The sequence below is a fragment of the Lutra lutra genome, chromosome 16 (genome assembly GCF_902655055.1).
Source record: "Lutra lutra chromosome 16, mLutLut1.2, whole genome shotgun sequence".
NCBI lineage: Eukaryota > Metazoa > Chordata > Mammalia > Carnivora > Mustelidae > Lutra > Lutra lutra.
In genome coordinates, this window is record NC_062293.1 from 17,392,779 (window position 1) to 17,419,732 (window position 26,954).

At 50.3% G+C, this 26,954-nt stretch overlaps 2 protein-coding genes across 4 annotated transcripts in view; one reads left to right on the top strand and one right to left on the bottom strand.

Moving 5' to 3' along the window:
* NSF (N-ethylmaleimide sensitive factor, vesicle fusing ATPase) overlaps nucleotides 1–10,245 on the top strand; it is a 151,816-nt gene extending 141,571 nt beyond the window's left edge. Inside the window, exons 18-21 of the mRNA XM_047707386.1 lie at nucleotides 3,015–3,149; nucleotides 4,250–4,363; nucleotides 8,095–8,150; nucleotides 8,604–10,245. Of these exons, the coding sequence (XP_047563342.1) occupies nucleotides 3,015–3,149; nucleotides 4,250–4,363; nucleotides 8,095–8,150; nucleotides 8,604–8,649 (351 nt within the window). The 3' untranslated portion in view covers nucleotides 8,650–10,245. The remainder of the gene's footprint in view (nucleotides 1–3,014; nucleotides 3,150–4,249; nucleotides 4,364–8,094; nucleotides 8,151–8,603) is intronic.
* A 3,859-nt stretch (nucleotides 10,246–14,104) lies between these two features.
* The window catches only part of WNT3 (Wnt family member 3), a 47,909-nt gene continuing 35,059 nt past the window's right edge, over nucleotides 14,105–26,954 (bottom strand). Inside the window, exons 2-6 of one of the 3 annotated variants that reach the window (XM_047709050.1) lie at nucleotides 24,523–24,764; nucleotides 20,741–21,006; nucleotides 19,575–20,050; nucleotides 19,369–19,470; nucleotides 14,105–16,131 (exon numbers count right to left, since the gene is read on the bottom strand). In XM_047709050.1, the coding sequence (XP_047565006.1) occupies nucleotides 15,996–16,131; nucleotides 19,369–19,470; nucleotides 19,575–20,050; nucleotides 20,741–21,006; nucleotides 24,523–24,764 (1,222 nt within the window). In that variant the 3' untranslated portion in view covers nucleotides 14,105–15,995. Of the gene's footprint in view, nucleotides 16,132–19,368; nucleotides 19,471–19,562; nucleotides 20,051–20,740; nucleotides 21,007–24,522; nucleotides 24,765–26,954 lie in introns of all 3 variants that reach the window. The other 2 variants (XM_047709051.1, XM_047709052.1) reach the window with 2 other exon arrangements.

Below are 26,954 nucleotides of genomic sequence, written 5' to 3' on the forward strand. Positions count from 1 at the left end.
ATTTGTTCATTGATTTGGAAAAGAGATGGTAAGAGAGCAGGAATGGGGGGAGAAGGAGAAGCAGGCTCCCTGCTCATGTGGGACTCGATCCCAGGACCCTGGGATCATGACCTGAGGTGAAGGCAGATGCTTAACTGACTGAGCCACCCAGGCACCCCTATTTTCTCATTTTAATATCCTGAGTTTCTAAGATCCATGAATAGGTTTAATGATTGTATTAAAGGCTTATCTTTGGAGTAAGTGTGTACCATAAATCTCATGACATAGTTTAAAATGCACTCCTTTCCTATTTTCCAAGTAAATGTTTTTTAAAATATGGTTTTCTTCTTCAAGAACAGCAGTATACAGTTTTGGATTCTGGATCTGGCTTCCATTCCTGGATCCATCATATATTGGTTATTCGGCCTTCAACAAATTACTTGTATCTGTGAGATTCAATGGCTCCGTCAGTAAAGCAGAGAGAATACAAGTACTTAATTCTCAGGATTATACAAACATGAAATGAGACATTGATCTGAAGAGATGCCATTCTGCAAGTAGCAAATGGGAGTCTCCATATTGAATGGTGGGAGACCCAGATCCCTTCCCACATCGACTCCCAGTATGCCGGAAACTAGGCTTTATAACCTTCAGGAAGACCTTTGAAGGACCCCCAATCATCAGCCAAGTCTTATCTGATCATCCTGTAGTGAAGCCCTCAGACTAAGAGCTTCTAAGTCACTAGTTTAGCTCTTAAATCTGAATAGTCATCCAGCAATCACCAGATCCTCGAGGGAAAGCTCCAGTGAACAAATAGGAAATAAAGGAACTCCGGGGAGACAAGACAAAGCAGAGAACAGAAGAAAACATTACAAAATCTGTAATATTCACACAAATCTAAAGTAAGGTATCATACCCATTAAATACAATAAGACATAGTAAAAAAAAAAAATTAAAGAAACAAGAAAGAGCTCTTAGAAATGAAAATATATTATAGAAAGAACTTAATATAAAGGTTGGAAGATAATGTTGATACTAACCCAAAAAGTATTTGAAAGAGAAAGGTAAAAACCAGGAGCCAAAAAAAAAAAAAGAAACTTAGTCTTAGTAGACCAGTATGCAACTAAAGGAGGTTTGGGGGCGGGGGGTTGAGGGGTATAAAACCCCCCAAAAAACAAAAACAAAACAGAAAAACACAGAAAATGAATGAAAAATATCAAAGAAATAATCTAAGATTATTTCCTAAAACTGAATCACTTTTCAGGTTAGAAAGGACCCATCTAGCATCAGCAGAATGAGCAAAGACTTACGTCAAGGTGTGTGATTTTAAAATTATAGAATATAAAGGTAAGGAGAAGGTCCTTTAAAATTAAAAAAAAAAAAAGAGAGAGAGAGAATAATATCAGTCTTCTAGCCAGCACCACTGAGAATGAAAAGACAATAGAATAATGCCTTCAAAATTCTGGAGGGAAAATTATTTTTAGCCTTGTTCTCTATGCCTACTGAACTCTCAGGTATTGAGTAGACAGTATAAATGGTGGAATAAAAGCATTTCCAGATGTTCAAAGTCTTTGCATTTTTACCTCCTGTGCACCCTCTCTCAGGAAGTTATTGAAGTAGGTGCACCGTGGAAAAGGGGATGAATGAAGACAGACCAGGATGTAGGGGATCTAACAGAAGAGAAGAAAGTTCTAGAACTGCAGCTATGCAGCAGCAATCCATCCAGACTCTCTGAGAATAGAGGGCTCTAGGAGGGGGATGTCTTAAACAAACAAACTTTAAAATTCTCTGACATGTTTGAATGTCCTGAAAGGATATTCGTGGTTGTGTTTGTTTGGGGATGAACTTGTAATTGGTACTTGGTCAACTAAGCTGAGGGTGAAAATGGCAGTTACTTTAGTCTAATAAATACAAAATGTTTCCTAGGAAAGGAAATGTAATAGTATATTACATGGTTTAGCTGTCAATCATATTTATATAATCATGATAAATACTGAATGTAGCCTTATTCAAAGACTATGAAATAACCACATTGGAAGGGAAGGACAAGAAAAGGGGCACAGGGTGGGGGGTTGTGAAAAAATAATATTAAATTCCCATCTTCAATAATAGGTGGTCAATAAAATTTAAAGCTTAAAATAAAGATCTAAAAATAGTGGTATAACCTTGTTATTTAAAGAAAAGGAAGTAAATACAAGAAGAAAAGCTTAAGAGTTTAAAATGATTGCCTTTGGAGAGAGGGAATCAGAAATGGTGGCGTAGGACTGCTATAGGTTTTAAACATTTTTTGTATCTTTTGGGGTTAAAAACTGAAATTTTAAAATATTAAGTGACACAGTTATGTAAAGCACTTGGCACCCTGCCTTTTATAGGTAAGTATTGCATAAATGTAAACAATTATTGTTAACCTACTCCTTTAAAAAATTTTTTTTATTTTAGAGAGAGAGGGTGTGAGCGGGAGGGGCAGACGGAGAGAAAAGCTCAAGCAGACTCCATGCTGAGTGCAGAGCCTGATGCAGGGGCTCCATCCATCTCATGACTGAGATCAGAACCTGAGCCAAAACCAAGAGTCAGATGCTTAACTGACTACGCCCCCATCAGGAGCCCCCATCCTGCTCCTTCTTAAAAGCATTATAAATCTTTGCTAAGTGGGTGATACAGACTTCCAGTTCATTCATCTCCCTTTTTCCAGTCTCCACCATACGTACACCATCTTGGCTGTCAGAAATGGATTACAGCATATAAGTCAGTATCTTTTTATTTGGTTTGTATGTCTCTCTGACTTACTTATCCATTATTTTATTGCCGTGAATGACAAGAAGAAGCTGTTGCCTTTCTGAATCCTGTGCTTGCTACTTTCCTTTAGATTTTCACAAGGAAAATTCTGATTTTTTTTTAATTTTTTATTTTTATTTTTATTTTTTTGCCTAACCACCTGCATTTCTGCAGTTAAATAAATGGATCTTGTTCAGGCTTACTCTAGTTTCCTAACCAGTCTTATCCTGCATTTTAACACATTTTCTCCCTGTGATCAGGGCCGCAAGCTTCTTATCATCGGGACCACTAGCCGCAAAGATGTCCTTCAGGAGATGGAGATGCTCAATGCTTTCAGCACCACCATCCACGTGCCCAACATTGCCACAGGAGAGCAGCTGTTGGAGGCTCTGGAGGTGAAAATGAGTCAACAGATTGCAAAGTGTCTGTTAGAGAGGAGTCGGGGTTGGGACTAATGCTAAGGAGGCGTGGCGGACATTGCCCCCGGTGCCTGGTTTCTGTGCTAACCTGGAATAGGGCACCTGGGATATACCTTCAGTCATTTCAGGACTTTGAGGAAGAGAGGAATATTAGTGAAACTGAATGAATCTCCCATTCCTTGGTGTAGGCAGCACCCAGCCTGCCAGGAATGAATTACTCTGCGCCCACAGGGAGAGAGGCACGCAGATTACATGGGCCAGAAACTCGGAATGGGGGGAGGGGAGGGTAGAGCAGTAGAGTAATCAATATGTGGAAAACTTGGTCATTTGCAAATAGCTTTCCCCTCATTTACTTGCATTTAATAAATTGGCGCAGTGATTAAAACCTCAGAGACTTCAAAACTATAAAAGTTGAAAGGGACTGCTTTATTAACAAGTTCATAGTATGGAAATGTTTCCTTAAATTTTTTGAGGATGACAGAGTTTAAATTATTAAAAAATGTAACCTTCATTAAACTCTTGATTAATATCAATGTACACAGGTGACTTGGTGAGATCTGGAAAAGATGTCGTGTGTAGTGATTTGTTCAGCAGTGGTAAAAGCTTCTTAAAATTCTCAAGACCCATGCAGTTGGAGCATACTCCAACAAAATAGAAATCATCTCTACGATAAATATCTCCAGATTACCTATGCGAGCAGCTCTTGGGCCGAGGTTGAGTAAGGTTTTAAATTTAGTCTCTGCTTTGACACATGTTAAAATTTTTAACTGATGCTTATTATGGTTTGAAGTTTTTTTTTTTTTTTTTTCTCCCTGGCCCCAGCAAACATATCTCTGAATTATAATGGAGGTCTCTAGGAAAACAGGATTTAGGATACCCGTTTTCACCTTCGTTAATTGTACCTAACGGGGTGAAGAAGGTCAGGTTGGATTTTAAAATAGGAGAAAACCCTGTCAGTGTGAACCAGTCAGGTAGTCCTTACTGCACTGTTCTTTCAAGGATAAATGTGAGTATTAACTAATGTTGTTGATGCACTCGCTACAAAAGTGCTTTTGTCCTTTTTATTGCTTTCGTAGCTTTTGGGCAACTTCAAAGATAAGGAACGCACCACGATCTCGCAGCAAGTCAAAGGGAAGAAGGTCTGGATAGGTATCAAGAAGCTGCTGATGTTGATCGAGATGTCGCTCCAGGTAAGATGCTGCGTTCTCCCCGGGATGCAGGCACAGGTGCTTTTCGACGTACCAAGAGGTTTTTCAATGTCCTTTGCCAAGGTTTGGTTTTGTTTTGTTTTAAAGATTGTATTTTAAGTAATCTCCATACCCAACGTGGGGCTCAAACCCATAACCCCAAGATCAAGAGTCACCTGCTCCACTGACCGAGCCAGCCAGGCGCCCCTCCTTTGCTAAGGTGTTGCTTTTTGTTTTTGCTTTTTTAAGATTTTATTTGTTTATTTGACAGAGAGAGGCACAGCAAGAGAGGGAACACAAGCAGGGAGAGTGGGAGAGGGAGAAGCCGGCTTCCCTCCGAGCAGGGAGCCCAATGCGGAGCTTAATATGGGGCTGGATCCCAGGACCCTGGGATCATGACCTGAGCCGAAGGCGGATGCTTAATGACTGAGCCACCCAGGCGCCCCTTTTGCTAAGGCTTTCATTAGTTTGTTATAATTCTCTTATTTCTGTACTCAAGTTGCTATTAGTGGCCTGCTTCTAAGACCAAACAATAACTTATTAATACTTTTCTAACTTCTTAAAATTCACAAATGGAAGAAAAGATTATAAAGTTACTTTCCATTTTAATTAGGGAATCATGAGGTCTTAGAACTAGAAAGGGCTTCAAAGTGGCAATTGCTCTTCTGTCATCACTGCCCACCCGCATTTTAGAGATGAGGGTACTGAGTGTCCCACCAGTGGTCAGTGGGTTATCCACGATCACAGCCAATTATCAATGGAAGGAAGATGGCATCATTTATCAGAGGTCTGGAAGCTACTGTGTCTTTCACCAAAAGGGGCCTGGGAGACTTGTTTTAAGGGACAAGCTAATTGAATTCTACAGAGTAGACTTAGGGTGTCTGTATTTTCCTCTGGCTGGGCTCCTCGAAACTTCATGCAAACTACTGTAGGGTTAAAGCATCCAGGATCACATAGAAGACCGAGCCCTAGGCCAGCGCCTGGGCAAAAACAGATGAAATTTCTCTGGAACTTTTTCACGTCTCCTGACAACTTACTTTTCCTCTTTTGGGAACTCCACCCCTCCACGTGTCCATCCTGTGTCTTCCTATCCTTATCTGACACACTGGCTAGATAATAAATGTATTCCTGCCAAGTTCTGTGAGTTCAGGGACCTTGGCTTTTACTCACTGTTTGAATCCGTAGTCCCCGGAACAGAGCCGGACACAGTCGGGTACTCGCTGAACTGTAGTCACCTGGGTCCATCCCAGTTCACTGCTGGACAGACTGGCCGTGCTGTTGGCATTTTGTGTCACTGCTCAGGCCTGCCTGCCCTCTTGGCCCTGTGAGCAGTGGGTGGCAGAAGTGAAGTTTGACTTCCACGGTTACACCGGAAACAGGCTCTTGGACCAATAACGAAGGGGGAACGCCAAGTGAATGCTTTTTAATCTTTACTGGTACCTTTATTTTAAAACAGAATTGTGGCTTTCAGAAACCTATAGTTGAATGTATGGAACATTCTGCCAGATTGAAATTTACTTATTTTCCACATCGAATGGTAAATTGAGGTTACAGACTAATCACTTGACTTAGGATTACCCTTGGTAAAGGTGCATATACAGATGTATTAGCTCTTCGCTTGGGAAAAGATAAATCTGTCGAGATCATCAACTCTACTCTTCATTTTTTTGGTTTCAGCATAATTTTTTTTTCAATAATTGCATAGGAGAAACTATGTGGGCTTTTCACTCCAGTCCCTACCCCTTCTTCCTTTGATGCCTGCGGGTCAGTGATCACCTCAGTGCCTCTCATGTGTTTGGGACAGAAAGCGAGAGTGGGGCACTCAGGCCTCATCTTCAGCGACTGACACTTCATAGGCCTCTGAGTTTGAACCCCTTCTTGTCAAGTGGATTTTGTGCAGCTGAGTGAGTTCTCTTCAGATCTGCCTGAGAGAGACCGAGCCTAAGTGGAGAGGCATGTAGTTGAGCAGAATATAAGTCATGTTACCTCTCTGTTCACGATACACGATTCTGTTAAAACTTGCACAGTGCTGAGGATCTGCTCTGACTGGATGTCACCTGAGGGAATAAAGTCATTTATCTAGATTACTTTTTTCCTCCCTTTCTCTTGACTTTTAATTCCATAGCTACAGGCAAGTCAGTAAGTCGTTGCTCACACATATTAAATATATTTAATGGGCAAAGACCTGCAAGCACTGACTACAGCTGAGTTCCAGCCAGTTCCATTTTTTTTTTAAGAACTTGACAATTGATTCATATGTAATTCTATTCCCAAAGAGGGAAAATATTTCTTTTGTTAGCTGTTCACACTTTTTCTTGGTCCTTTGTAGTCTGACCTCTTAACTTTGCTACATTTGAAACTTCTGTTCGATGTTTTTCTGGGATAGAAGAGAAGAAATCTTTAAAAAAAAAAAACAAAACGTGGTTGGGGGGGAATCTAGTTGCACATTTCCTCACAGCTGCACCGACATTTGAAAGCTCTCCCTGGAGGGCAGGGAGTTCCCTCTTGGGAAACAGATTCCTACCCTGGAACATTTTTTAAAAGTTAGGTATGTTTCTTACAATAAAAATTCATCTTGAGGAATTAAAGATGTGTTTCATGATCATTTTTTAGATAACTTCACATCTCTGGAGGACCAGTGAGAACAAAATATAATTAAATAAATTGGTATAAACATGAATATAAAAGGAAAATGAATAGAGAAAATTACTAATATCCTAAACTTGGCTCCCTGAATCAAAATTCCCCTATTTTCTCCTAGATTCAGGATGCTTTTTTTTTTCTTCTTCTTCTTTTTTGAAGATTTTATTTATTTTATTTTTTTTTTAAGATTTTATTTATTTATTTGACAGAGAGAGATCACAAGTAGACAGAGAGGCAGGCAGAGAGAGAGAGGGAAGCAGGCTCCCCGCTGAGCAGAGAGCCCGATGTGGGACTCGATCCCAGGACCCTGAGATCATGACCTGAGCCGAAGGCAGCGGCTTAACCCACTGAGCCACCCAGGCGCCCCTGAAGATTTTATTTTTAAGTCATCTCTACACCCAACTTGGGGCTCAAACCCACAAGATCAGGAGTCACATGCTCCCCAGCCTGAGCCAGCCAGGCTCTGCTATCATGATGCTTTTCTGCCACAGGAGACCCAGATTATCCAGCAGCCATGTTAGGGGAGTCACTCCACTCTTCATTTTTTTTTTACTTTCAGAACCATTTTTTTCATTAATTGCAAAGAAGAAACTGCATGCAAGACCAAGACTAAGAAAAGCTAATGTGTCGGTCATGAAAAGTTAATAAGCTACTTTTTAGTCATTTACTCAACCTCAATTGGTTTAAGTTTGGTCTCACTTTCATGTGTTGGATGAATCCTGGGACTTGGATGCCCTTCAGCCCCGCGTGAACAGCCGCCATCTGGCCTCACACGTGTCCTCTCCGACTTGCTGCGTCCTCCCACAGCGCCAGCTAAGGGGGCGCTCTGCTGAGGTGCCTGGGAATGACCGGCTGGGTCGCTTGGAGCCTCGTGCCCAGTGATTCTCTGTGCCGGGAAATCCCGTTCACTCCTGAATGATGTAATCTGCTTCTCTGTGTATCAGAATACTGGTCAGGGAGCAGGTAACCTATTTCTGTGACTCAGCAGGGCACTGGTGGATGTTTGAAACCGAGCATTTCCTTGGCATGAAGTGCATAGTTATTAGATGGTACCATTAACCCGTGTTCTTTATTTCTGCTGATGTATTTAGATGGATCCTGAATACCGTGTGAGGAAATTCTTGGCCCTCTTAAGAGAAGAAGGAGCGTAAGTACACACAACGTTAGCCGTCCGCCAGACTTAGCCCTCTGCTCAGTCGGGGTGCCTGTTCTAAGCGTTGCTCTACCAGTGCATAAACATTTGAATTCTCAACCTCTCTTGGACAACTTTGTTTCCATTTATTAGCCTTCTTCACTGTGTTGTAGGTCTGAGAGACCAAGCAAGGAAGTTGGTTGTACTGTTGGTTTGCTCTCCCTGTCCTGCTTCGCAAAACTTCCTTGTCGCAATGCAGGAAAAAACTCGATGGTACATATTTATTGGAACCTGCTTTTAAATGCATGGGGCTATGACCATTTTCTTTTGTGAAATGCTATTTTAATAGCAAATGCATAGTAAAAAAAAATGTAGAAAACCCATTAAGAAGCTTTTAGTGATTTTGTGATAAATGGTTTTTTTGCACACCCTCACCAGCTTTCTCTGTGTTGGGTGTTTCTTTTTCAGTAGCCCCCTGGACTTTGAAAATGGACTCTTTGAACACGCACAGTGACCAAGGGACGTGACCAAGGTGAAGAGTGAAGACGGCCTGGGACCTTCACTCAGCTTGCTCAAGATCCTAGGCGAAGTGAAATGTTCCCTGCCTTCAACACGTGCTCACTCTGCATGATTAGTGCAATAAAACTCCCTTCCTTGTGCTTACTCGGTCCGTTTTGTGGAAGGTACACATTTGCTCTAGAACGCTCTGCTTCCCTCTCTGTGCAAGCTAGGATGATTTCTTCTTCCTCGGTCCTGAAGTGCGGGAGAGTTGCTGCACTTGGGAGCGCTACACATTTCAAGCTCCCTACCACCCTCTCCACCCCAAACCTCTCAGTAAATGTAATATGTTGTAGCACAGCACCTGGCCTGTTAGAAGGAAGACTTTCTAGATGTAAACCAGGAGCAGTGACTTAGAAGTATGCGTTCAGAGGGATTATCTTACAGCTCGCCTGTACTAACACTAAAGCTACTTGGGTATTTGGTTAAAGGTTCTCCCAGAAGACTGGTTATTTTTGCCTGAAGAAACAGGGCTTTGGATTTCTAAGATGTGGTTCGCAGTCATTTTCAGAGATGTTCCCAAGTTGTAGCCAGGAGATCTTTCTTAATAGAAAGTCCGAATACCACGGTGTTGGCCGTGGCATCCCCTCAGTGTTACTCGTGTGCTCCGTGGCAAGAGATGTGGCGGCCATGACCACGTGGTAGCTGTTGCTAATGACTTGGGAAAGACCTGTATGGAAAAAGCCTACACCCCTGAACGGAAAGGAGTCATTAAAATAAAGTCATCTATAAACCTCTCAGCACTAATTAGTGTCCAAGTCTAAATGGGAAAACATAGTATTAGAGGCATATTACTAGTATCACCATTTTTCTTTTTCCTCAGCTTAATGACTTAGAATTTATTCTTCCTTTATTTTAAACCCTCTGTGCTATCTAGCGTCGAAATAAAACACTATTCTCCAGAAGAAACCATTTTCTAGCCCTCACCCTGAGACTTTTAACATCCATTCCAGTGCGTTTAACACACTTCCTTTCCCCTCCGCACGCTCCTTGCAAGGGGAAGGAGCACCAGTGGTTTGTCTGATAACTGAGTTAGAAGGAATGGGTCAGGTCATCGTATCGGTGAGGAAACTTAGGAAGCGCGCCACTGTCTCCCCACCGCGGCTTCGAATGCAGGGACGAGCAGTCAGCAGCCACCTGAAGGTGCCTCATGCCGCCCATGAGGCTTGTGGCCACAGTGGCACTTGGGTGTAGCTGTCATTTGTGCCCATGGTAGAAGGCAGATTATCTCCAGATCCTGCCATCTGTATATTTTTGGTTGACTTCCGTGTCCTAGCTACTTCGTTTTGGGTTTTCACCCCTAGCTTATTTTGTGGCTTTTTAAACAGATTTTGTATTGTGTAATTCTGTGATCCCTGATGGCCAGTACCCCGGGTCGCCTGATCTGTTGTGCTTGCCTCTTTTCTCCTCCCAGGAAAGCCACACACATTGTATTAACTTATGGCTCTCGTTAAATGATCTTTATGTCTTTGTGTTTTGTCCAAAACTATATTGAAAAATATATATTGTTTCATGCAAATGAAGGAATGCAATAAAGAGTACCTATACTCGAAAACATTCTGTAGACCATGTTTTGTACAAAACGACACGTAACTGATAGGAATGTGTGAAGCAGAGGGGGGCCCAGGAAAGCCCCTCCTTGTCTTAACGAGCCTAAGGAGATGGAGGATTTTTATTTTTATTTATTTACTTTTTTAAAGATTTTATTTATTTATTTGACAGAGAGATCACAAGTAGGCAGAGAGGCAGGCAGAGAGAGGGGGAAGCAGGCTCCCCACTGAGCAGAGAGCCCAATGCGGGGCTCGATTCCAGGACCCTGAGATCATGACCTGAGCTGAAGGCAGAGGCTTAACCCACTGAGCCACCCAGGTGCCCCGAGGATTTTTATTTAAAAATCTCTGGGTTTCATTATTTAGGAAGAATACTCCATTGAAAAAAGAAATATATCAATAGCGTATTTTCAGGAGTTAATGCACAAGAACCTTCTTACTTATTTTGCTTATTTTCGCCTTATTAAAACACTGAAGCAGACCAAAGCCATAAATGGGTAATAATCCAGAAAGGAAAATTGTTTCTCAATTAGAGTTCCTCCTTTGAAATGTGCAAACCGAGGGATTCAAACACTCTCAGTGGGATTTCTTCACATGGTTCATTTTTGGAATCCTTTTTGCATTTTTTTTTTAAAGATTTTATTTATTTATTTGTTAGAAAGAGAGAGAGAGAGAGAGCGAGCATGAGCACAGGCAGACAGAGTGGTAGGTAGAGGCAGAGGGAGAAGCAGGCTCCCCGCTGAGCAAGGAGCCCGATGTGGGACTCGATCCCAGGACGCTGGGATCATGACCTGAGCCGAAGGCAGCCGCTTAACCAACTGAGCCACCCAGGCGTCCCCTTTTTGCATTTTTCTGAGCTGTCGGATCTCAGCCCAAAAGCCTGATGCTTAGAGTTGGATGAGGTTAGGACGAAAGGCAGCTCAGAGAATCAGCAAGGCTCAGTGCAAAGAGGTCATCTCCCCAGGAGTTGTCCCACACCTCCTAGGAGGACCCCGGGGCCACCCTGGGCCCTGCATAACCTTGGGAAGGTAGGGTCTTGAAGCTGTCCCAGTGCACTTCAAAGCTGCCCTGGGCAGAGGGTGAGAGAGAGTACGACGTCACAGGCCTAGCGACAAAGCAAAGGAGACCAGCAGCTGCTGCTTTAGATTTCTTCCTATATGGATGCACTGTGAACAGGCTAGTTTTTGTCAGAAGATATAATTAAAACCTCAGAAAAGGAGGTTATCTCATCCTTTCCATATTCGTACATCTTCACTGAAATACCTTCAAAACTATATATCCGAGCGGACCCTGGGTGGCTGTCAGTTGAGCGTCTGCCTTCAGCTCAGGTCATGATCTCAGGGTCCTGGGATGGAGTCCCATATCGGGCTCCCTGCTCGGCGGGGAGCCTGCTTCTCCCCCTCTCTGTTCCTCCCACTGCTTGTTCTCTCTCTCGCTCAAATAAATAAAATCTTTAAAAATAAATATATAACAGAAAAACTATAATGGTGGCTAAAATCTGAACACGGTTTGCTTTAAAGCTGTCTTTTCATGTCCTAAAAATTACGGTGAACAGCCTCTGGTTTAAAAGTTTCAACAGCAAGTCATGGAGTAGATTTGAGTGTGTAATAATCAAATCCTGGTCAACAGACCTGTTGATGCACTGAGTCAGCAAAAAACAACCAAGCCAGGCCAAGCACAGAAGGCAGAAGCGAGACTTCCCATCCCTTGCCTGGCCACCTGATTCATAAACCTTTTCAAAGACGACACCGGGGAAGGTGTGGATAAAAGTTCAAAAAAGCATGTCCGTGTCAGAAGTTATTGCAAGATGATCTAGAGTTTCTCCTCCACTGGCAAGCAGTGCGAGGACCGGGCCGTGGAGCCGAGCCACAGAGGGCGTGTGCTGTGCGGACACCGGGGCAGATCGACGCTCCACGGGGGTGCCTGTGATGGGCAGGAATCCCAAGCCGTGAATGCAGCATTTGCAAGGGGGACTCGTGTTTGAAATTTCCCCTCCATACGTACATGAGGGAGCACACAGTCTCTCCACACAACCAACTTTGTCACACTCTCTCGGGAGTATCAGATTAATGGTAAGGTCATTCTTTGCCTCCTCAAGAGTTCTCTGTCAAGCTTTCAAGAGAAACGACAGCATAGCCACCATCATTTTGCTGCATTGACTTTCCTCATCTGTGTGTCGGTCAGCCACAGCTTACATGTCCATCTATATACCCAGGGCTGGCATGGAGGTACCACTGGATCCGTCTAGAATCACCTACCCATCATCCCTCCCCCTGCTTTCCTCCGCCTTTATTTGTACCCCATCCCCCGAGCCTTGAACTCACGAACGTTCTCCCCTATTTTTTTCACATTCTTTCCAAGCTACCGCTTGGAAAGAGATCTTCCCACGATATTGTTTCTTTCTTTTGGGTCTTCTTTTTTTTTTTAAGCTTCCTCTTATTTTTAGATGTTTATTAGTATTCATACTTATGGAGAAATTGAATGTTCAAGCACTGTAATCAACTGTTTAATCATAGAATATGATTAATCCTAGAAAGGATTGCAAATGGCCTTGGTAAGTATGAACAGGGACCATTTAAACGTTTGGCAATCTTATAGGTTTAAAAAAAAAGAAAGAAAGAAAAGAAAAGTACTCAGGATACTAGGAGAGACGAGTATTAGTTTTATGTTGGAGTGAAGTACAAGGTGAGCCGGGCTGTGAGATATGGAGATTTCTGTCTACGCTCCTTGTCCAATAACTTATGCAGCCAGCACAACCATTTTTTGTGGTTTAAACTTTTCAGGGACTAAACAGAGACACATCAGGGGCACAATAAAGTTCATGAACTTCTAGTCGCCGTTCCTAATTAAGGTTCGAGGTCTGAATGGAGCACAAGGCAGCCCAGCGCCAGCACCCAGGGCAGGCTGCTTTATTTTTGTTTTTGTCTCTGCAGTGAGATGAGTAAGATTTGCTCCTAATAAAGGTAAATCAGGAGAAAGAGAAAGGAAAGGAAAGCGTTTTAGCTGTGCCACATCAACCGAGGGTGACATTTTATGGGTCGGTGTGAAGACCAAAGGGCGGTCTATCGTCATAAAACCGAGTTATTGCCCCTCGTCATCGAGAGAGCATCGCTTGGGAGCTTCAGGTGAGTCCTTTTGAAGCAGCAGTCCGAGGAGAGAACGCCCCTCCCACAGCGTGCCCACTGCTGGGTCCTTTCTGCCCAACCTCCATCAATAACACCTGTTCCAGGCCACCCGGAGGCCAGGGCAGACGATTTCTTCTTCCCGACCGACCTACCCTTTCTATAGCCGAGCTAGCAGGAGGGGAAACCATTTCCCAGTCAGGTTTCATTTTCAATAGAGCAAATCCTATTTTCCCAATAAATGGAGTTGAAAACGTCGGTGAGGAAAGGATTAACCAACCCCCGTGGGCTGCTGGCCTTGCGCCACATCTTTTGAGTGTCTGTGACATTCATTTGTGCAGTGGAAATGCTAGTCTATGAAAGGAATTACTGCCCAAACCGCTTACTTCCAAACCTAGGAATTACTTGTCAGATGTTGACTTAGAACAAGGTAAGCCTGTAAGAAAGTCCTACAGTAGATGAGACCCACTGTCCATGATGTCTGAGATGATCCTGCTTAGAGAACAGAGGAAATGGCTTTACTCTGGACCACGCACTTCAGGGTGCAAGTTGAGGCCACCACATCCAGAAATCGGATATTCGCAACCTCCTGAGCGTTAATCTGGAAACCCCACACATTGTACAATATATCCATTTTAAGTTTACCTTCTCTTTAATGACTTAACAGAAAAAAACTGCATGATGAAATAGATTTTCTCCAAATATATATATATTTATATAATATATAATCTTAGTTAACTCAAAGGTATATACATTGTATAATAAATAATATTTATAAAAAGAGACTTTTTGAATATAAAATCAAAAAGATCAACAACTTCTACAACTTTTTACAAAACTTTGGATACAGCAGGTCGGTAGGAAATTTCGGTTGGATACTATTACCTGACTACGGCGAGAATAATTACAATGTGCTCAGTGTACTATTATTAAATAATTACTTGTCAGCTACTTGAATACGCCCCAGAAACATGACTTTATCACTTTTAATATAGAATACATAGATATGAAAAGACTGTTCTGAAAATTTGTATCCATTCTGCTGAAATAATTCTCACATAAAGCAAGCATTATCCGGTTGACATGATTGAAAACTTTTCAGTCTAAGGTGAGATGGGGAGGGGCATTTCGGACTCTCCGGACAGGGGATGGGAGGTGTATCTGTAGCCGGGCTCGTTGCCCACAGATTCAAGAGTGCGGGCATGGCTTCTAGACGGTCTTGGCAAGCCTGCCTGAGTAGAGCAGGAAGATCACTTGACCCAACAGCTGAGGTCAGTGTTAGACCAAAGAGAGAAGGGACTAAAGAAAGGAAGAAACAACTCTTTTCCCGTCTCTATCCCTGCCGCCTCTCTTCTTCCTGATTCTCCCTAAGACAGAGCTGTGGCCTGGGTTTGTGCTGTCTGATCCACTGGCCTCCGTTCAGGACTCTTGAGAGGACCTGCGTGGAGCACGGGGAGCTCAGCGGAGAGAGGTTTTACCGGAGGGAGCAAGTGACTGCTTGCCCGCCTTAGAACACCTCCTCCAGATACTTGGGAACTTCGTGGACTGGCGGGCTCTCTGCACACAGGTGAGGCCAGCAGGTGTGTGTTAAAGAACTCTGCGTTTCTCTTTTACCCGCACAGGCCAAAGGAGGGAAAGGAGGCCGGAAGACAGGTCTTTATCGGAGAGGGAACTAAGGAGCCATGTTATCCTCCCTAGCTACAAGTCACCAAGTTGGAACATCAGGAATCGGCCGCTGCTCTGTCTCTGACCCTTTGTCTGATTTCTACCCAGGCGACCTAGACTCCCAGCTGCTCTCCCTGGAGTTGTTTGGGTGGGGAATCTGCCAGGGAGCAGGGCTGGGAGGGAGTGAATGGCCCCTTCTAAAGATACCGCTTCTTTCATTAGGAAGCCCAATGGAGCTGCAGAAGGCTCACACCCCCTTAAACATAACCTATTTACATCGGTTCATCCTTTAAAAAAAAAAAAAAAAAGCCCCCAAGCCCTGCCCTGCATTCCTGGTAGACAGCGAGGAAGGGGAGCAGGAGACCAGGCGCTGGGACTGTGGTTCACAAGGGCCTCAAGTGCGGAACAGGGCTGCAGAGGAAGCGAGACTGAGAACAAGACCCAGCCGCTCTTCCAACAGCCTGCCAGGCCACCCAGAGCTCCTGATTCTTCAGGACTCCCAAGCCCACCCCCACAATTGCTTTGGGCCTCCCTCCCACTGGATCCTAGCTAACCCTATGGCTTTCGTGAGAATGTGGAGGTCTATCAGATCTGAGCAGAAGGAGACAGAGAAAAGGAGACTGCTGGGCTCTGTCCTACTTCATAACGCCCACCACACAGGCATCTTGCATGGCACCAGGAGACGCCTTCTGGAAAGAGAATCTTGCCCCAGCCGAGGTCTTCACCACCAGGCAGAGAGCTCACGGCAGCCCAGCCTGTTCTGTCGGAGTAGAATTTTTTTTTTCCATTTTTATTTTCTTTAACATGTGCAAAGATAAGCCTGGGGTCTGTTCCTATCAGACCCTAAAGAACTAAAAAGAAAGCCCCTTCTTTAAAAACCACACACCATCCACAGCAGGGTGAGAAACTTAAGAGAGAGGGCGAGGGAGGCCTCCCCAGCAGCGGGCAGCTCGGGTCCAGGTCATTTACCGCACGGGCGTCTGGCAACAGTCCGGGTTCCTGGCTGCCTGGTGCTGAGGGCTGAGCCCGGCTCCAGGTCCTGCTTTCCCACGGGACTTCGGTGAATCTGCCCAGCCACACACTTCACCCGTTCCCAGTGCCCTTTGGGAAACAAAGAGGGAGAATCAGACCCGTAATCCCTTTCTCGAAGGAACCGCCCATTGGGGTGCCGAGATTAGAGGCTTCGGATGGGAGAGCTCGTCGTTTCTCCTGTACTCGGGGGCAACGGGGAACTCGGGGCTTTCCTGCACCCCCTCCTCTGCTCTGGGGGTCTGCTGCTAAGGGAGAGTGCGGGATTTAAACAGGATCAGGAGGGCTTGGACCACCGCTGACTGGGACCCAAACCCTACCTGCTCCACCTTCTGGCCGGGAGCTTGGGCAGCAGCCCCCAGGCAGGAGTCCCCCTTGTAGAGAGACTGAAGGCCTCTCTGGTCCAGGGCCCATTCCCCGCTAGAGTAGACATGGGCACTGTGCTTTTCTGTCCCACCAATGGTTTGACAATGAGCCGTCTACACAGGAGCACGGCTATTTAATTAACTATGAATAATTCTTTCCCAGGGGAGCACCAATGTGTACCTCTTACTCATTTGTGTATTTACATCTCACCAAGGATTAGAGGCCCAAAGCACTTTCATGGGCATTCCCAACCAACCTTCCATTCCCGGGGGGTGGACAGGGCCAGTGGAAGCCTATTACACTGGGGCAGAACCGGAGCCTCAGCAAGACTAAGCGGACACGTCCCAAGGTTTTGTGGCAAGTTAGTGACAGATCCGGCACTTGGGGCCAGCCAGACCCCCTGCCTCTTGTCCAGAGAGAGCCCTTTCCAGCTTACTGTGGCTCACAACATCTGAATAGCAAGGAAAATGCCTGGTACTTGCAAGGTAGGCAATCAGCCGTTAGCATGAGACGCTGGACAGAAGCCACAGGCAATGGAAAAGATGTTTTCCCCACCAGGGAAGGACTGGGAATCTCCCCGTGGCATAAAGCCGTTTTGACTGGGGCTCCCCACCGAGTGTGTGGAAGGCATATGTCCCTGTCAGCCTGTCTCGAAGGTTCCCCTGTTGCCTGCAGTGTCTGTGTGGATGAAGGGAAAGGAGAGGTAACCAGGTCTCAGCCAATCTGGGGCCTGTGGTTCAAGACCAAGCACTGCGCCTGGAAAACGTCGCTCGCGGAGGTCAGCTCTGTCTGGTCCGGGGAATCTTTGCTGCCTTCTTGGACCATGAACCAGGCCCAGCCCTGGGGTTATCCAGCCTCTAGTCCACACAACCACCCCTCTGTTCTCAGATGAGGGAACCGGGGCGCAGAGAGGGTCCCCAGCCTGCCCCACATCACTCAACAAGTTGAAAATTTGTCCAAAGGGCACCACGTGGGGAGAGTCCTCCACTTGTCCCAGAGCAAGGGCTCCAGAGTGCCCAGAGCAGAGGGGCTGGGGGCCCCGATCTGCTTAAATAAGGCATCTGAGACCATGTCTCTAAGACTGGAGAAAACGGCATTGTCCTTCAGAAATGGGAGGAAAGAGAGCTGAGGATGTATTAATTCCTCTAGGATCAGCACTAATTACACGGGTGGCAGGCAGGAGAGTTTTCCAGATACTGAGGGTCAAACCAGTACCTCCCTCCACTGGTTGGCAGATGGCTTCTCTTGGAGGCCTCCCCCCACCCCGCCCTGGGAGGGGAGGCACCAGAACACCTACTGCTTCTACAGCCCCAGCCGGACCCACACGAGAAGTTCAAGGTCGCTGTCCTAGCAGTGGGTCAGCCATTAGGGCTCTGGCATCCTAATTCCCCCTCAGCTGCCCCTCAGTCCTGCTTGGGGACCCCACGCTGGCTCTGGCCACAGTGGCCACGCTACACTGAGCCCATGAATGCATTCATATTCGCAGATTTTTTTCTCTCACTGTGAGAAGCAGGAAATGAAACTCGCCCAGGCGATGACACCGATTCACTGCGCAATGTCACCCTCACGTCACAGCTCTCTTGATGGCAGTTATCACTCCCGATTAGTATCAGATTCAGACAAACATTCACATCTGGTAGCTCCCTGGGGCCTCATGAAACTTCCGTTAGGCTCCCGACACCCCGGTACGGGTGAGGAAACTGGACTTCGGGCTTCCAGGGCTGGTACGTGGCAGAGCTGGGCCACCTGCGTCCCCTCTCCACCGGCCACAAGGCGCCCACTTAGACACGAACAAAACCGTGCCTCCGGCTGCCTTTCTGAACCCTGTCCCTGCCAGGTCCTAACTCAAGCTCCACTGAGGGGCCTCCCAGAGGGACTCACCCAGAGCTGTCCCCAGGATGTGGGGGCCTCCACACCGCAGAGAGGCCCGGCCCTTCCCCCAGGCCCACACAGTGTGGACTGGAGCCACCAGCTCCGAGGTGCCCTCCATGGAGCTGTGTGACCCGGTGGGGTGCTCGCCCCTGCCCTGTTCCAGGGGGATGACCCAGGCAGGTATGTTCTTCACAATGAACCAAGCACTGTCCCCACAGCTCCTCCGGGGAGGAAGATAGATAAGGAGGCAGATCTATAAAAACTCTCTTGTTGGGGTCCCCCAGCTGGCAGGTGGTGGCCGTTGGACCAGGGCTCACGCCTTTATATACTAGGCTCCTTCTCAGGTAGAGAAAAGGGAGAGAGGGCACAGTGGCCTCGGACCTTCCAGCTCCCAGACTCCAGGACCACCTTACATCAGTCCTGACCTATGCTGGGGACCGATGGCTCCAAGGGCCAGGCACCGTGTCTCCCACGCAGGCCACCTCTGGGAAGCTTGGGAACATAACCCACTGGCCTTTGATCCCTTGATTACTCACCACAACCACTCTGAACTTGAATCCCTCCTCCTCCTCCCCATCCCCTTCCATAAACTCGGTGAGAGCGCCCCCGCTCCACCCAAGCTTCAGATCTGTCGGGATATGGGCTGATACACCGCTTCCCCCACCCACCTCCTCAAGGTCAGTAGGATTTATGCTTGTGCAAAAACTTGCCCTCAAAGTTCAGGGTGGATGCAAAATGACTCTGCCCCAGGATGAAAGAGAGAGGATCTTTGGCCTATTATTTCAACTATTTTAACCCCCTCGTTTTAGGGTAAGAAAACTGAGGCCCATGGAAATAAAATAACAGGAAATTAGGGACTTCCTGGAACAGGGCAGAGTTGAGACCAGAAGTCAGGTGTCCTGGCTTCCAGCCCCACAACGTCCCTCCTCTGGCTCAGAGCCTCCAGATGCTCAGTAATGATGGCCAGTGGCCATGCAAACATCTGACCTGGCTCATAATTTACTAACTTGTATACAAACATTAGTCAATTTCGTGCAGTGTCGCGTGCACATGCTCAGCTGGTATCCGTACTTTGCGTAATCCGCCCAAAGCTGCCCAGGGACCATCCCCACAGACGCTCGGGGAAATCCTGGCTTCCTGCTTTGGCCGTGGAAACTTGGGTGTCTTGGACAGCTCAGAAAGAGAAGTGGATTAATCAGGAAGAGGAGCTGGGAGAAAAGGGTCCCTGTCCCAAGGCCCTGCAGCCGCCCCATCCTCGGCCCTACCTGACTCCCTACTTGCAGGTGTGCACATCGTAGATGCGGACGCACTCCTGGCAGCTCACGTAGCAGCACCAGTGGAAGATGCAGTGGCATTTCTCCTTCCGCTTCTCCGTCCTCGTGTTGTGGCCGCGGCCACAGCACAGCAGGTCGCAGCCATCGATGCCGTGGGAGGTGACATTGCAAGTCCGGTCCCTGGTGCCAAAGGAGCCCGTCTCGGGGTTGGGCTCACAGAAGTTGGGGGAGTTCTCGTAGTAGACCAGGTCCCTCTCGGTGGGCGGCTTGAACAGCGCGTACTTGGCACGGAGGGTCTCCACCCAGCCGCGGGATTCACGGTGTTTCTCCACCACCATCTCCGAGGCACTGTCGTACTTGTCCTTGAGGAAGTCGCCGATAGCGCGGAAGTCGGGTTGGGCCCACCAGCAGGTCTTGACCTCGCAGCTGCCAGACAGCCCGTGGCACTTGCACTTGAGGTGCATGTGGTCCAGGATGGTCTGGAGAAGAGGAGTAGCTGCTGGCCCCCAGCACAACCTCACTCGGGAGCGCACCTAGGCCCTCCCGCTCTGCCCCCGCCCACCCCATCCCTGGAACCTTCTCTATTTCTACTGGGGGGTCAGGAAGAAAACAGATTGGGGCTGAGGTACGGACCTAAAGAATGATGACCATTGTTTCCCTCCCCTTCACAGCCCAAGCATTGGCAGAAATTGCAGCCATTTCTCAAAGCTGTAGGAGATAGGGGTTGTGAACCCCATTTAACAGATGGGGAAACTGAGGCCAGGAGCGTAAGTGACTTGCCCTAGGTCAGACAACCAGAGGAAGCCGTGGAGGTTGAATTCAAAGTCAGGCCCTCCCGTCTTCATGGCCCTGCCTAGGCAGCCCAAGTGCACCAGATGGGCTGGCGGGGACCTGCTCCATGGGGTCTGCCTCACTACTGAGCTGACACATCCCCGGGCAGGCGCAGATGGGGAACAGCCCAGGGAGAAAGGGTGAACAGGACGGGTGATTGTGGGGGTGTGAGTGGGGGCCAAGTTCTGCCAAAGGGAAAGAGGAGAGTAGGGAGCCCGGGATGCACAAGGGCCACTGGAAGGGCAGGGTGGGGCAGGGGCGAGGCCAGGCGGGAAAGGCAGGGACAGGGTCCGCAAAGGGGTACCAGGCAGGGTCGGGCGAGGGCGGCCGCAGCTCACCGTGCGGCCCGCCTCGTTGTTGTGCTTGTTCATGGCCGAGCGTGCGTCTGGCCTGTTCTCGCGCGCGTCTGCGAACTCCCGGGACACGAGCACCCCGAAGTCGGCGTCCTCGCTGCAGCCGCCCCACTTCCAGCCCTCGCCAGGCGGTCCCTTGTGGTGCGAGTCACAGCCACAGATGGTGGAGGTGCCCTCAGCACAGGAGCGTGTGACGGCGAAGGCCACACCGGCAGAGGCGATGGCGTGCACGAAGGCTGACTCGCGGGTGGCTGCGGGGAGGCCAAGGCTCAGGCGGGGTCCTGCCTTGACCTCCCCAGCCGGGAAGAAGGGCTCCCCAGCCCCGAGAAAAGAGGGAGGAGTCGAGGTACTCTTCCCACCCCCTTGGGCTGGCCCAGCCTCTGAGGTATCCGCACTTTACAGATGAGCAAACTGAGGCAGGGGGCAGATAACTGATTAACCCAGGGCCCCAATACCTGGTACTGGTCAGAGCCAAGCCTGTCAGAAGCAGGGGCAGAAACTATAGCTCTGGCTGGTTGCTTTAGAGGTGAGGTGGTCCTGCTCCATCCTGGCCCCGGGCCCCCTACCCTCTACCTGCCCCAACTCGAGACTGCAGCACGGGCCTGAGCCCTCCCCATCCTGAGAGAGCCTGGGACCTGCAGGAGGGAAGCCTGGGAACCTACTACCTAAACTACCCAAGTCCACCCCATCCCCCACCTAGATGCACTTGGGCAGACCCCTTCCTTTTCTGAGCCTCAGTTACCCTCTTTGTAAAACGGGTATAACTTCCCTTTGCCACCAGAGTTCCTGACCGGGAGGAGAGTGGCCCCAGTCCCATGCCCACTCCCTGCCATCAGGGGAGAATCCCTTGAAGGAAAAGGAGAACTTCTCAGGGGGTGTCCCCCAGCTGCAGGATCCTGATCACCACCTTTGGGCGCTCAGTATGCAGCAGATTCTGCCCTTCAGGTTGCTGATCTTATTTAATCCTCAACTAAGAGCAGAAAGGCTTAACACAGGCCCATTTTACAGATGCAAACATTGAGGATTAGAGGGCCAAGGCCTGGGAGACCTGCAGTCCAACCATCTCTCTCCGGACAGGCGAGGAGCCCAGATTGGGCGGTGACACGCCCAAGGCCACGCAGGCCGGCCTGGAAGCCAGAGCTCCCATGCCGGGTGTTGAGGGGGATCGCGGCTCCGCACACAGGCGGAAGCCCGGTAGCCTCGCGGGAGGCGGAGGAGCGGTCCGACCCGCTTCCACGGACGCCCCGCCGCCGCACCGAGCCCTCGCCACCCAGGCGGACTGAGGCCCGGGGTGGCCGAAGCCCAAGGCTCCGGTCCCTCCCCTCACCCCAATACTGCCCCAACGCCGCTCCGCTCTCCTCGCCCCGTTCCGGCTCCCGCCCTCCCCGAGGCGCCCGGGGGTGGCGGCGGCGCCGAGGGCCAGCGCCTCGCTTCCGGCCGGGCGCGCGGCCTCTCGGGGCGGCGGCGGCGCCCGGACCCCGGGCCGCGCTCGGTTCCCAGCCCCGGGGACGCGGGGGCGGCGGGGGCGGGGCGGGGATTAGCCTGGGAGCGGCGCTGACAGCCCCGCTGTGCCGGTCCCCGTCCGGCGGGGCCCGCTGGGCCGCTCAATCCGCCTTTGTTCGCGCGGTGTCACACCGCATTACCCGCATAATGCGGCCGCCGGGCCCGGGCCGCCGGGCCGGCCGCCACCGCGTAGCAACGGGCGGCTCCCGCGGCCGGGCCGCGCCCCCGGGCCCCGGCGCCGGCCCGCGAAATCCTCATTGAAGCGGCGCCCCCCGCCCCCGCGCCGCGCCGAATGGCCAGAGGGCGTGTGAATGGCGCGGCGGCCGCAGCGGGCGCGGGGCCTGGCCGCGCGGTGGGGGGCGGCGCTCGGGCCCCTTTCAAGCCGCCTAAGCCCCTCCGGGCCGCCCGCGCCGCCCCGCCCGCGGAACGCGATCCCGGGCTCGCCTGCGCCCCGCCGTCGCGGCCCGTCGCCTTCCGGCCGCCGACCCCCGCGGCCTCCGCCCCACGGGTGCCGCGCGAGTCCCCGGCCGGCCGCGGCCCCGCCTCCGGGCCGGCCAGACCGTGGGGAGCCGGTCCCGGACTCGGCCAGCGGTGCGCGCCCCGGGCAGGGGGCACCCCCACCCCGCGCCCTCGCGCCCCCTGGCTCTCAAAGCGTGTGTGTGGGTTGGGGTGGAGTGGGGTGGAGTGGGGTCGGGGGGTGCAGAGATGAACGCACGGCGGCCCGCGCGGCGCGGGTGAGGGACTCCCCGACCTTCCCGGACCTTCCTCGGCTTCATCAAATTCCTCGAGTTTCTGACTTATTACCCAGCTCCCAACCCCCGCCCAACACAGAACTGCCCTCTTGCAATTCAGAGATGAAGGCAGGTACCAGAACCTACAACGTGATGGAAAACGTTTAACACAGGCGTGGAAGGGTAATAAGCTCAAAGGCCCGATTTTCATTGCCAAATGTCCCAAGAGGGTAAGAGCGATCAGAAGGCGAGTCTTGCTTTTGGGGAGCGCGTCTAGACGCCAGGCTGTTTGATTAAGCGCTACCTGGCCCGAGGTGGGGCACCGGAAGGCGGTGAGACTGACACACCGGGCAAGATCAGGTTTGAAATGCAAACCGCCGCCACTTGGCCCCAATTAGAGGCCAAACCTTTTATGTAAACAAGGAATAATTAGCTTTGGTAATAGAAGCGTAAACAGAATCATCATCCATTGATTCGCTAATTGGTCTTCTGTCCCTTGACAATGGCCTGTAGGTCAGACAGACCCAGCATACCTGAGGCCCAGGTAAAGGGGGACTGCCTACTAAAAGGTAGGGGGTCAGTGCCCCATCCCCCACTCTCCCCATCAGATCCACCTGGCTCTCAGATCCCTTTTCCTTCCGGCTATATAGTTCTTGTAAGAGAAGGGAGGGCCAGGCTCACCAGTTTGGGTGGCAAAGCCCCTGGGGCGGGAGGGTTCAAGTTTCTGCTGAAAGGGAGCAGTGGTCCCAGGAGGCCTGCTGGGGTCATCAAATTCTGGGATTCGGCCATTCCTTAGATTTGCCCATCTTCAGCCCAGAACTCTCCAGCCCCAAAGTCCCCTTCTCGGGAGCAGTCGCCCCCCTCAACCATCTCCCCCAGTCATGCTTGAGATCGAGTTGTGTGAATGCCATTTATTTCAGGCACCAGCCGGTTAGACTCCTGGTTTGCAGGAGGGCAAGAAAGTTCCCCAGGGGCCAGCCGGCCCTCTAGCCACTCCAGAGTTGGTGGGCAAATCCCCTGTGCAGGGGCCTGGGGGCCGGCAGAATCTTTGCACTGAAATGCTTGGGGGCAATGAAATGCCACCAACACCAGTTTCCTCAGCTCCAGAATTTTCTATATGGGTGGGACCTAGAGGTGGTGATCACCCAAAAGCTAGATTTAAATAGCACTTAACACAGTGTTGGGAAAATGTCACAAATGACCACAACAAAGCCTGCCCCACTCCACTGTGCCAGCCAGGTGTGGGGTGGGGAGGAAGGCCATGGCCTCCTGTGCCGCGCTAGGATCTCAGGATATGGAGCATCTCAAAGCTGCTCAGCCCCCAGCAGCACCGGCAGGGTGACAGTCTGGGTCAGTCCAGAGAGGGAGTTGACCCGCTTTTGTGGAGGCTGCGGGTCCTGATCAGCTTTGTGGCCCTCCCCTGGGGACCCTGGGCTGGGAGCTGAGGCATCCTGAGGGGGAAGGGTCACCGGGTCCTCCTCCCCCACCTCCCACAGCCCCGCCCCCACCTGCTAGCCGGCCCAGAGACAGTACCTTTGTCCAGGACGGGCCCAAAGATGGCCAGGCTGTCGTCTATGGTGGTGCAGTTCCAGCGGCGGCCCCGGAACTGGTGCTGGCACTCCTGGATGCCCAGTTTCACGCCCTCGGCCACGCTGGGCATGATCTCAATGTAATTCCGGCAGAAGCGCAGCTGCTTGGGGACCAGGCCCGGGATGGAGCCGCAGAGCAGGGGCTGCGAGCCCAGGGATGTGTATTGCTGGCCCAGGGCCAGGGACCTGCGGGCAGACACAGGGTGGTGGCACATGGCCCATCAGGGGCCTTTTTTCTTCCTCGTGAGCCCTCTGGGGTGGGTGGAGACACGGAGGGCCCCTGGGTCAGCCCGAACCCAGACCCTCCAGCAAGCCGGCGCCTCAGTGTGCTCCCTGCCCCTGTGCGGCAGATCTCCGCCCCAGCCAGCAGCCCTCTGATGGGGGCATATCTGATGTGAGCGGGGGACTCGCAGGGGCACATCGTGAAAAGAACCCTGGACTGGAAAGATGGATTTCCAGGTTAAATCCCTCCCAGGCTGTGGGCCAGTGCCCTGATGGGCCTTGAAGCAGTTGGCCTGGACAATCTTCCACAGAGTCTGAGTTTCTGGGGTCACACAGACTCCAGTGACCCATGGGAAGTAACCCAAACCTAAAGCGAGGGAGGTGGCAGGCTTGACCCCAGTCCCATCTCAGCTGAAGCAGAGAAACAGAGAAGCTCCAGTCCCAGCAGGGAATTCATTACGTACATGTGTGCCTGAGGTTTGCACATGCACGCACGCGTGTGCGCACACACACACACACACACTGCCCATGGCAGTGTCTCTTAGCCGCCTCCTCCGGACACTGCCTGCCCAGCCAAAAGCCCCCCAGTGCCTCCCTAGGGAATCAGTAGCTTCTACTAAGTCCTCTGTCCTTTGTCCCCTGGGGCCTCCGTGACCATCTTGGCAGCTTCCTAGATAGAAGTTTCTGGAGTACATCATCCCTCTTACCAGAGACTGGAGCTTGGCTTTGTTTCCAGACAAGTGGAGCTCAGCGTCAGGAGGGAGAAGATCCCAGATCACACTCTGCCGGCCAAGTCACCTTACTCTCCTAACCCTCATTTCTCAATCAATATCCTGTAAACCTCTCAGCATTTTTTTCTTTTAACAGACTGCTTGGACATCAGGACTTTAATTTTTTTTAAGGTTTTATTTTTACTTATTTATTTGTCAAAAAGAGAGAGAGAGCAAGCACAGGTTGGCGGCGGCGGGGGGGGGGCACGGCAGGCAGAGGAAGAAGCAGGCTCCCCGCTGAGCAGGGAGCCTGACATGGGACTCGATCCCAGGACCCTGGGATCATGACCTGAGCCAAAGGCAGAGGAGCCACCTCTCAGCTTTTTTATAGAGTCAGCAGAAGGGAAGGTCTTGTGGGGAGCCAGAATAAGAGTTTAAAATACTAGAAAACCAAGGTGCTGCTCTTCCCACTCTCTCCCTCAGCCCTGGAACAGCAGGAATGACATTTTGCAGGAGAAACTGAGAAAATGATCCGTGGGTCTCAGTGGACTTGAAGGTCAGTTGCCATCAGCCCTGTGATCAGGGACAGTGCGAACTGGAAGAAGGGTTGCATGAGGCCCAGGTCCTCCCCCTTCACACTCATAACCAAGGCTCCAGTCCAGCAGTGACCTCAGTCAAGTCCCTCACACAAAGAGATGACAGAAGCCTTGGGAAGAGGGATCAGAAGACCCCCAATGCAGATCAGGAAAACACAGACACATACACACCAGCTTCCTGGACTAGACACAGGGCTGAACTCAACGCCTGCCGTTTATCAGCTCTTACGCGGCTTTGCCTGTAGATTCCTGATCACTTCTCCAAGGCGGAGAACATCACTACCCCCAACCCCAGACCAGGAAGCTGGGGTTTAGGGAGGTAGTTAGTTGCTCAAGCTTTCCAATGCCCGGCCTGTGGCCGAACCAGCATGCTCGCTGGGCCGAGCCTTTTCCTTGGGTTTGCTTCCCTCAATCCTTAGAACAACTGTAGGATGTGGAAGGGGGCGTTACGGCAGCCCTGTTTTTGGGCAGCGTGGCCTCGCGTTCTGAGGAACCAGCCCAGACCACAGAGGGGCTAAGAAGTGGCTCATGGGACCCCATTCCCTCTGACTCCAGAACCACTGTGCTGCCTGCCTTCTGGGCAAGGCCTGCTTGGGGCCGGAGGCAGGGAGGTGGAGGGAGGGGCTGGCTGTAGGCCAGGCCCTTCTGCGCCCTGAGTCTCACCCACGGATCTCCTGCCTCATTGAGCATGAGCGGGTCAGCCCAGAGCCCCCGATGAGCACACGGGCACACAGCCCCCGAGGGGGCCCAGGGACCGTTCTCTCCTGTCCCAACCCTGTTTACGCTCATAAACAGCTTATCACAAGAACAGTGAGGTTCGAATAGCCATCGCTGATTACACGATGGGC